Source organism: Oxyura jamaicensis, chromosome 1 (assembly GCF_011077185.1).
Source record: "Oxyura jamaicensis isolate SHBP4307 breed ruddy duck chromosome 1, BPBGC_Ojam_1.0, whole genome shotgun sequence".
Taxonomy (NCBI): domain Eukaryota; kingdom Metazoa; phylum Chordata; class Aves; order Anseriformes; family Anatidae; genus Oxyura; species Oxyura jamaicensis.
The window spans coordinates 37,236,409-37,247,357 of NC_048893.1; the positions used below are offsets into that span (position 1 = coordinate 37,236,409).

Here is a 10,949-nt window from a genome sequence, read left to right on the forward strand (position 1 = left end):
CACTATTGTTTTTGTTGTTTGTTTGTTTATTTTGGGTTTGGGTTGTTTTAACTATTAAACTCAGCTATGACAGGAGTGGCCAACTTTCCATCCCTACAGGGTCATTTCTTTCCTAGCAGCTGCAAAGTAATATGGTTTGGAAGGGACCTGAAAGAGCATCTAGTTGTCAGGTCATGTCCTCTCATGGGCAGGGACACCTCCCACCAGACCAGGTTGTACAAAGCCCCATCCAACCTGGTCTTGAGCACTTCCAGGGATGGGGCATCCACAGCTGCTCTGGGCAGCCTGTGCCAGGGCCTCACCACCTTCTGAGTAAAGAATTTCCTCCTTATATCTAATCTAAATCTACACTTTTTAAATTTAAAACCGTTACTCCTTGTCTTATCACTACATCCCCTGACAAAGAGTCCCTCCCCAGCTTTCCTGCAGGCCCCCTTTAGGCACTGTCAGGCCGCTGTAAGGTCTCCCCAGAGCTCTCTTCTCCAGGCTGAACAACTCCAACTCCCTCAGCCTGTTCCCACAGGAGAGGTGGTCCAGCCCTCTGAGCATCTTCATGGTCTTCCTCTGGACTCTTCCTAACAGGTCCACATCCTTCTTGTGCTGGGGGTCCCAGAGCTGAACGCAGGGCTCTAGGTGGGGTCTCACAAGAGCAGAGCAGAGGCGGAGAATCACCTCCCTCGCCCTGCTGGCCTCGCTTCTTTTGATGCAGCCCAGGACATGGTTGGCTTTGAGCTGCAAATGCACATTGCCAGCTCATGTTGAGCTTCTCATCAATCAGCACCCCCAGGCCCTTCTCTGCAGGGCTGCTCCCAGTGAGTTCTCCACCCAGCCTGTGTTTGTGCCTGGGATTCCCTCGGCCCAGGTGCAGCACCTTGCACTTGGCCTTGTTGAACCTCATGAGGTTCGCACAGGCCCACCTCTCAGGCCTGCCCAGGTCCCTCTGGATGCCATCCCTTCCCTCCTATACACAGGACCGCACCACACAGCTTGGTGGCATGGGCAAACTTGCTGAGGGTGCACTCGATCACACTGTCCATGACACCAACAAAGATGTTAAACAGTGCCAGTCCCCATACTGGCCCCTGAGGAACTTCACTTGTTTCCAGTCTCCACCTGGACATTGAGCCAATGACTGCAAATCTTGGAATGCAACCACCCAGCCAACTCCTTACCCACCAAGTGATCCATCTGTCAGACCCATGTCTCTCCAATTTAGAGAGAAGGATATTTTGCGTAAGATAATGCTTCGCCTAAACTGTGTGCTTGGGTGGAGGCTGTGTTCAGCAGCTAGGGCTGTGTGGCAGATGATGTGCAGTAGTCCCCAGCCGGGCTGGGGGCAGCCTGTTTTTCTTCAGGGTTGTTCCAGCTCCATCTGCCACAGTGTGCAGTGCCGCTGAGCCCTGTCCCCTGCTATAGACGGGAACCTGAGTAAAGCAATGTGGTTCAAACAATCCCATCTATTTCCAGCCCTTTCTCTGTCATCTGCTTTATGCAGATTTTTGTTCTGCTTTTTGTTCGCATACTGTTTTTCCCTCCACGGCTGGCCCTATGCCACAACCTACTTGTGACTCAGAATTGGCTGCTTTGGAAGCTACCACATCGCGTGTGATTTCCTTTATTTCAGAATGGGTAGAGCATGTGTTCAGTGTCAGTTTCTATAGCTATGCCATTCCCCCCCCACCCCCCTTTTTTTTTTTTTCTGAAATGTGCTTCCATGCTGGTAATAACACTCACGTCTGTGAACGTTTAAACAATAAATCCATTAATGTAGTATTCTCTTGGTGATCAAATCTTTGTGTGAGGTTTGTTTTTGTTAAGAAAAGAGAAGAAAAGAAAAGAGAAGAAAAAAGAGAAGAGAAGAGAAGAGAAGAATGGCTATTTATTTTTCATCCTCCCGTATCAGTCTTCTCTATGACAAACATGACAAACACAGCAAATTAAAAAGGGCCAAGGATGGAGGAGGGTCTTTTAGCCTTGCATAATTCACTACAAGGCTGCAGGAGAAACTGAACTCTCTAAGTAGCAATACAGGGCTGGAGAATAGCCTGGGACATGCTGCTCAGGCCCCTGCTGTGGCAGCTAACCACAACTTATAACCCCTTCTAAGACTCATCTTAAATCCAAGTAAGGTCTGTCTGGGGTTTTTGTTCCTGCTGTTCCCCCTGGAAGGCTATCCCACTACTCCACTGTTCCCATGGGTACCAACCTAAGTTGCTGCTTGAATTTCTTCTTGATCAGATTATATTCATTTGATCTGGTGCTGATAATTGTACTCTATATAGTTATTTCCCTTCCCATTGTATTTAACTCCTTAAGGCATTCAAAACAGTTAATACTTGTTCTGCCTTTACTTTGGTGAGCCTGCTGTAGGAGACTTCAATTCTTTAGGACAGACTGTGTTATACCCATTTGCCCCATTCTTGCATATGCACATTTCAGTTCCTTTTTCCTGTAACAGGAAAGATTACAGATTCCTCTAACAGAACTACGTGCAGTATTCCAGGTGAGTCTTAACAGGGTCTGCAGGGTGGCATTAGCACTTAGTCTGTTTACTGAAAGTACCTCCCCCGCTGCAGCCTCCCGTAAATCTGGTGTTTGGGATCAGATACTTCCAATAGATAAGCTTTTTTATCAGCAGAGACACTGGGTGCTTTGATGTTCCTAAGCTCTGTTCTGTTCCGACTACACCATTTTCTCCATCATCCAGATGTTTCTGTATAATTTCCTTGTTGTCTGCTGTCCCTTCTAAGTCGGTCTCTTTGACGAATATTAGCCTGTTTTGGTGTTCTCTTCAGTGACCGTTTAATTCTTCAATGACTTCTTCCTGCTCTGTTGATACCAGTGGAAATGGATTTGCCACAGTCTTTCAGAGAAAAAAGTCTAGCTGAACGCCTTCTGCCATTCACTGTTCTTACCAGTTCTTATTATTTGGAGCAACCCCTAAAATACTAGAGCAACTTCCTTGTCAACAAGTTTGACTCTGTTGACAAGAGAGCTGGGCAATCACCAACAACATGAAGTTTAACATGAGCAAGTGACAGATTCTGCAGCTGGGAAGGGGCAGCCCTGGCTATATGTACAGTCTGTGAGGTGCGAGGCTGGAGGGCAGCCCCACAGAAAGGGGTCTGGGGGTTCTGGTCACAGCAAGCTGAACACGAGCCAGCAGCGTGCCCTGGCAGCCAGGAGGGCCAACCGCACCCTGGGGTGCATCAGGCCCAGCACTGCCAGCCAGCGAGGGAAGGGATTGTCCCGCTCTGCTCCGCGCTGGGCGGCCGCACCTCCAGCACTGTGAGCGCTTTGGGTGCCACAGTGTAAGGAGGGCATAAAGCTGTTGGAGAGTGCCCAGAGAAGGGCTACAAATATGGTGAAGGGCCTAGAGGGGAAGACGTATGAGGAGCAGCTGAGGTCACTTGGCCTGTTCAGCCTGGAAAAGAGCAGGCAGAGGGGAGACCTCATCGCGGCCTACAGCTTCCTCACGAGGGGAGCGGAGGGACAGGCACCGATCTGTTCTCTTTAGTGACCAGCGATAGGACCCGAGGGAATGGTGGCAAGCTGCAACAGGGGAGGTTCAGGCTGGACATCAGGAAGAGGTTCTTCACTGAGAAGGTTGTCGCACACTGGAACAGGATCCCCAGGGATGTAGTCACTGCACCAAGCCTGTCGGAGTTTAAGAAGTGTTTGGACTGTGCTCTTAATCATATGGTCTGAATTTTTGGGTAGACCTGTGTGGTGCCAGGAGTTGGACTCGATGATCCTTGTGGGTCCCTTCCAACTTGGGATATTCTATGATTCTATGAAGTTTGTTCATTTTACTGCATCCACTATGCAATTATTTTGAAATAACTCACAGGGTTTGATTACATAGGCCAGCAGAGTCATAGTAGGGCATTCTTGGGTTAAGGTTAGGGTTATCTATTAGGGTTAGCACTGCCATTAGGGTTAGGTTATTAGGGCTAGGGTTAGGGGTAGGGATAGGGATAGGGGTTAGGGGTTAGTGTTAGGGTTAGGGTTTAGGGGTTAGGAACTTTTGGGGCTGGCTGACATCAGCTGAGAGACAGATGAAGTGGTTATCTAGCTCAGTGAAATTAAGAAATATTTAATCTGTAGCCAACAGCATTGCCTAATTTATATAGGCACACCCCAAGCTGGAGATGTAGTTTGCCAAAGCCACCCCATGATCTTTGGCTTATGAAATAAGTTGTAGTTACCCCTTCTGGTGATTTGTATGGGGAATCATGATGGCATTTACTGCTGCTTTACTGCAATAAATTGTTAAAATAGGAGACAGCAGAGTAGCACTTGCTCCTCTAAGTGTTCTGCCATCCAAACAGTGATTGCACTTGAACACTCAAAATGAGATATGATCTCAGCTGATAGAGCAGTGGCAGTGATGTTCAGGTGCTATTCTGCCTTTTATTAATGTCACCTAGGAGTTCATCAGCCCATCAAAGGGATTTTTTCAAGCTGAAGGAGGTCTGCTTATTTTCTGTACACTGCCAAGCCTTTGCTGATGTCCTGACTGATGCCTCCCAGATGCTTTATAGTCAATTTCATCTTTATTTCTCTGTGGTTTGCTAGACTGGGAGGGAACCTGTGGCGGGGAGCTTATCCCTTAGCTCCAAGGCCAGATCTTCCTCTAACGATCATGCTTCTTACAAAGGTGTGTGTGTGTGAATGTATAATTGCCTTTGCTATTTTTTTTTTTCATGCTGTTGGGAACATTTTCAATACCAGAGAAAAAGAAAAGCACTCTTCTCAGCAAAGAGGAAGTTATCACACCTACAAAATACAGGATGCAGTCCCAAACGTTTATAGCCTCAGGGTCTGAAAGAGGATTGGAAATTGTGGATACAGTATTAGGCTTCTTTGCATGCAGTTTTTGAAGAAGAAAGGTGTTCCTGGCCAAGGTACTGCTAGTTAGTATTCTTATGATAGGAGACTATTGCACCAGCTGGGTGAGTGACAATAAATGAAATGTAATTTCTCCTCTTTTGCTTTCTTTCATATGGCCTAAGGAAATGAAGGAGAAAGTGGTGTCTTCCATCCATTATTAATATAAAGCTAGGCTGGAAAATAAAATTCAGCTCTACCACGGGAGTATCTCCGTGTGTTTGTGGATAGTGAATGCACACACTTAACCTTGACAGAAGCGTATTCTGAATGACATTTCCACTTTATGGAATCAACCTAAACTTGAAGTATTTCATCTAAAGTACTGAGCAGGTCATACCCTAAAAGACTTGATAGACAGCTCAATTTGCTCACGCGATCTCCACCCTTCTAGACAGCATAAAGCTGTACGAAAAATGTCATTGCCACAGCCATCCAGGTAACAACAGTAAGGAAATAATTTAAATATGAAACTTGGGTGCTTAGTTTGACCCTCTGAGAAGTACTGCATGGGAATTTTCCTTCTAAGTGAATTCCTGTAAACCTGTGTAATCAGAGATTGCTTCACTCCTCACTGGCTACGGCCACATACAGAAACAAATGCCTTTAAACTGCAGCCTGCAGCAGGACAGGAGGAAATACATTGCCTGTTATGAAAGTGAATAACCACAGCCCCTGCAGGCATTTGACTGCTGTTTGAACCAATGCATTCCTATGAAGTCTATAGAAAGATTGGTGCATTTTTAGAAGATATCCATGAAGGACCTTCTTGTTAAGCTCTTATGTGTGGTACATCTGCAGTTGGCAGCTGACTGCTTGCAGGCGGATGAGTAAATAACAGTGAATATTTCTGTTTGACTATCAGGAAGTCTCACATTTCTTTATTGGTATTTAGAAATACTAATTGTGTGTTGCAAGATGGGAATTTCTTAAGATTTTTTTTCTTCCTTGTTGGTGACAGCACCATTCTGGTTATTAAACTCAACTTAGAAATAAGACGATGAAAATAATTAGGATAATAAACCTAAGTTTGAAGACTAAGAAGGTTTTAGGTGCATTTATCATGAAGAGATTGAGACCTTTACTGTGTAGCTATCGTATTTATGTGTCCCTTTGCTTTGTTACGTATTGGCCTCAGCAGAGGTCAGATAAGAACACAAATCTCCCAGACTACTTGACTATGAGGCAACATCAATCCGCTGCATCGTCGAAGGGCTGTGTTAGAAGCTGCTCCCCTCTACCAGAGTTGCATTTTGAAGTGGGACACTGTGAAAAGCTGATCTCTTAAAGAGACTGCTGAACATTAAAGAGTCAGTTTTCCATCCCACCTTTTGAAGCATCTGCAGTTCCCCATGCAAAGCTGCCCAAACAAAGCACTTCCAATCAAATACAATTGTGTGCAGGCATACTGCTTCTTGCCAGCACTTTCTTCTGAAATGAATTCAGGATAAGAATTTCAAAAGCTAGTAAAAAGTAACCAGCTCTGAACGTCATGAACAAGTAGAGCTGTCTTCAGTAGTTCAGCTTACGTATGCCCACTGGAAAAAAAATAAGAAAAATAAAAAAGTTTTACAAACAACCTCAAGACTCAGTGGGTAAAACCCACTTCTCCTTATTCTCCTTATTAGTTCCACTATCAAAACAAGAACAAGATATAGGTGCTGATGACTAGTGCAGAGGGTTTTTCATGCTTTGTCATTCGGATAGATCTTATATGAGGGTTGATACATCGGGGGTATTAAGGCTGTGCTTCTGCTTGTGCTTCTTCCTCCCCAAATACTCCTGCTTGATGTCCCACCTCACTTGCCAGCAAGTGGTCCCACAGCCCCCCAGTACTCAGAGCCCTGACAAACGCAGCATTGCTTCAGACACTGTGCAAGAACACGCAGCACGGTGAGGTTGCTCCTGTTGGTGCACGAATGATGCATCGACACTCTTCGGCACTTGACTAAAGAGCCACCTTTGTATTATCAGAGAATGGTCTAGTAATTATGCCAATTAAATTTGTGTATTTACTTAGGCTATTTTTGTTTGTAGCGATAGATTGGTGAACAGCAGCTGTGCAGTAAAACCGGGACTTTGATGATAAACTCCTAATAAACCTTGAGTAGCAGAGCCTAAATACCCAACTCCCTCTTCAACAGGTATTACAACAGACTGTAAACAAAATTCATCTATGGCTAAAGTACTTTGCACCTGTTGTAAGAAATTTGACAAGTTTGGAGTGATGTTTTAATTTCTGGGAAATTGCCATATAGTTCAAAGGCTGTTTGTGATGACGGCAGAGCAGAGGAACCAAAAGGGGGCAGGAGAAAAATATATAAGAGGCAAGTGCAGGAGAGCCTGCAGTCTCGCTCTTGAGAGACGGTGTGTACTACGCTGACAACATGAAGGCTTTGCTGACCCTCATGTTTTGCCTCCTACCCCTGGCTGCTCAGGGGAAAGTCTATGGAAGGTGTGAGCTGGCAGCAGCTATGAAGCGACTTGGACTGGACAACTACCGAGGATACAGCCTGGGAAACTGTAAGTCTGTTCTCCCCTGATTTCCAGGGAGCTTGTGGGGTGGGAATTTCCATTTAACAAGCTTTGTTAAAGTGAGCAGGTAGGCACGATGCTGCAATGTAGGTGTTAAGGCTCCACTGGGTTAGTCCATCTCTGCTGGCACAGACTGCAGGCATTTTCTACAGCTTTTCCCATTACCACTTCTTTCCCTGCCACTCTTCCACAGCCAAATAAAGCCGTTATCAGGGAGCGTTTTGCAGGAGCAGCCTGTCTCGTCATACCTCCCCAGGAGCTAATTGCTCAGCTTTTATTTGCTTTGATTCCTTCCTCTGCGGGTGGCTCCCACTGGTGACCTCCACCCTGAGGCTGTGGAGCAAGCAGGACGGGAGCGTGGAGCTGAGCTGGGCAGAGGCGCTGGTGTCAGACTTGCTTGGTGGGAATCACTGGAAATAGTAGCAGGGGAGAGGAGACAGTGGTTGTGCTCTTGTGGAAGGAGGCTGAGGGAGAGAGGTTTCTCCAGACAAGGAGCCTCCCTCCCTCAGGTGAAGGCCAGGTGAAGACTTCTTTCCTCCGGACAACAGGCTGTCATTAAACCGATTTTCTTTGAGGGGAAGCATGCGTGGGGTCTGGTCCCGGATCTGGAGAGCGATCCATGTGAGGGTCAGACACAATCACTGTCCCTGTCCCTCATCCTTCCCGCCACCCTGACACAGATGCAGCAGATGTAGATGGGACAAAATAAGGCCATTACGAGTCACGTGAAGTACAGGCAGCTGAGATAAACCTTGTCAAAGCGAGCAGCTGTTTGTGCTGCTGCCATCTGCTGCGGTCATCAGCTCCCAGAAGCCTCAAAGAGAGACAGGATGAGGGACAGAGCATGCCCTGCCTGCCGCTGCCCATGCCAGGCAGCCTCCCTTGAGATGTGGGTGCAGCTGGGCCACCCGCAGCCACATGGGCAGGAGCTGGCATTTACTTTGAAAAGTAGAAATCCTGTGCTGGGTTTTCTAAGGTCATTCTGAAGTTAAGACGTGCTGTACTTGCTTTTCATACTGGGTTGGATTGGAATAAAAGGAGCCCCACCTGTCACACACACTCTGTATACAATCACTTTTCAGCCAGGGGAGGAGATGGGGTGTGTATGTACACAAGTAACTCGGGTCCGGTTTTAAAGCAAACATCTCTCTTTCTTTCTTTTTTTTTTTTCTTTTGAATTGGATTTTGACAGGGGTGTGTGCAGCAAAATTTGAGAGCAACTTTAACACGCAGGCTACAAACCGTAACACGGATGGAAGCACTGACTACGGAGTTTTACAGATCAACAGCCGCTGGTGGTGCGATGACGGCAGGACCCCAAGGGCCAAGAACCTGTGTGGTATCTCATGCTCAGGTGAGCTCAGGTTCCACAGGCAACACCGTGACGGGCTGCCTTTTCATATTCCCATTGCAAATGAGCAAAGGTTGGTGGCAGCCTTGGCTTTAGAAACATTGCGGAACAGAGTTCAAACTCACCCTTCCACCTTTCAAAAGGGAGATCTGCACCATGGTCGTGCACATGTGAGAGGAAAGCATTTCTAAACAGCAGGAACTGTATTCTCCTGCTTACCCATCTTATTGTTTCTAGAGTAAAGAGGTTTCCACAGAACACATTTATTAATTAGTAGTGACACTAACACCCAGAAATTTTTCTTTGAAGGTAGTGAGAGCTTGACTTCTTGCAAAAGGCTGGCCCAAATGACCTCTTGCAGCCTGGTTTATTTTGTATAATCTCTGGATTTGCTTCATCGGTCTTACTCTTGCATTCTGATAGTTGCAAGTTGCCAGAGAGAAGTTCTTTGATTTTCCTTAGAAAACAGAGAACAGAGAAATTGCCACACATCTCAAGCCTTCAGTTCTTGTTGCTTGATATAATGTCTTACCAAAGAAGGTGATGCACTCTATATAAATATGTATTCAAAAATATATATGAAAACAAATAAAACTGATGTTGCTTCCTGTCTCCTTTTTTAAGCACTAATGAGATCAGACATAACAGAAACTGTGAAGTGTGCAAAGAGGATTGTCAGCGATGGAAATGGCATGAACGCATGGTAGGTTTTGGTGGGTTAAAGAACTGAGCTGCACTTGTAGAACACGGACAATTAACAAAAGGAAAAGCATTTTAAATTAATCAGCTTAGAAAGAACAAGCAAATCATATCAGCCCCTTGCGTACATATTTCAATTCAAAGCATATAAGAACAGTAGCTAAAAAGAGCATTGGTGCAAATTGCAGCTGTGGCATCCTTGACATTCTACAAACCCTGATACACACCAAACTCTTCATAACTAGCAGGGCACAAATATTGTCTCAGTTTTCCATTCCCCAAACTTTTAGTATTGAAGTGCAAAATAAATGACCTACAACATACATGTAACTGGCTTTGTTTTTGCTGGCTGCAGGGCAAAGGGTCGAGTCATCCTGACCTGCTTTTACACAGCCCACATGCTCTAATTAGAACTGACACTCTCAAAGAATAGAGTGCATAGACCAGTCCAACCTATAGTCTTAGGTGTGCTCTCATTTCTCAATCAGGAATGCTTAATTGTGCCTCTCTCTTTGGGGAAGTAGCAGAGTATTTGATATATATCCTGGCCTTTTGCAGAATTTGGCTGTTTATCTAAGCCGGGGTTACTAAATCCCACCAGCGCCGACTTTCGAGCTTGCTGTCATTAATTGCCCTGATCTTCCTCCGTCCAGGGTCGCGTGGCGCAACCGTTGCAAAGGCACAGACGTCTCCCAGTGGATCAGAGGCTGCAGGCTATGAGGTGCGAGTGCTCAGCGGAGGTTCTCAACAGCGGGCACGCCGAGCAAACTGGTTCTTCAAGGCGCTTGTTGCAGTCCGTGATCCAAACAAAATCCAGCATTCCTACAACGCAGCTCATTTGTGAAGCCGATGCTTTACTCCTTGCAGATGCAAGGGGTTCGTTTCCACCCACCCGCCCCGTTTGCCCCCGATGCAGCTTGAACAGCCAGCTGCTGGTTTTGCTGTACGTAGGCACGAGCAGGAAGCCGATCTATCTGAAATCTCGCCGCTAGGTTTTGCTGCTGCACACTAGCACGATGCTACTTGCTTGGCAGTTTTAAGTGCATTCATCATTAAAAAATATCTGCAAACGGCTGTGTTTTGGTCAGCGTGCTTTTTGATCACTAGTGCTGCTAGGGATTGTGATCTGGTCCAACCATCCCCCAGCACCGCTGTCACCCACCGAACCCCGTCCCCAGGCACCACGTCCAGCCCCTCCTGGAGCACCCCCAGGGACGGTGACTCCGCCACCTCCCTGGGCAGCCGGTCCCAGTGCCTGACTGCTCTCTGAGAGGAAATGTCTCCTCACTTCCAACCTGAACCCCCCCTGGCCAAACCCTGGCCCCCCCCCCCCTCGCCCTACGGCCCTTTATCCGCGAGAAGAGGCCGACCCCCCGCTAACGGCCGCAGGACGGCCTCCTGGGCTCAGCGAGGAAATGGCGGCGGCGGCCGCCACAGCGGGGCCGCGCGCGCGGCAGCCGCCATCCTCCGGCCG

General features: G+C 46.9%; 1 protein-coding gene across 1 annotated transcript; it reads left to right on the forward strand.

The window, feature by feature from the left end:
* The first annotated feature begins 7,189 nt into the window (after positions 1–7,189).
* Positions 7,190–10,549, forward strand: LYZ (lysozyme). Its single transcript, XM_035309388.1, has 4 exons — positions 7,190–7,413; positions 8,618–8,779; positions 9,401–9,479; positions 10,129–10,549. The coding sequence occupies exons 1-4, from the start codon at positions 7,278–7,280 to the stop codon at positions 10,193–10,195; spliced, it is 444 nt and encodes a 147-aa protein (XP_035165279.1). The 5' UTR covers positions 7,190–7,277; the 3' UTR covers positions 10,196–10,549.
* The last annotated feature ends 400 nt before the right edge of the window (positions 10,550–10,949 follow it).

Coding starts and splice junctions, on each gene's coding strand:
- LYZ (XM_035309388.1), top strand. CDS start 7,278: ATGAAGGCTTTGCTGACCCTCATGTTTTGCCTCCTACCCCTGGCTGCT. Junction 7,414..8,617: donor AGGATACAGCCTGGGAAACT/GTAAGTCTGTTC, acceptor GGATTTTGACAG/GGGTGTGTGCAGCAAAATTT. Junction 9,480..10,128: donor GGAAATGGCATGAACGCATG/GTAGGTTTTGGT, acceptor TCCTCCGTCCAG/GGTCGCGTGGCGCAACCGTT.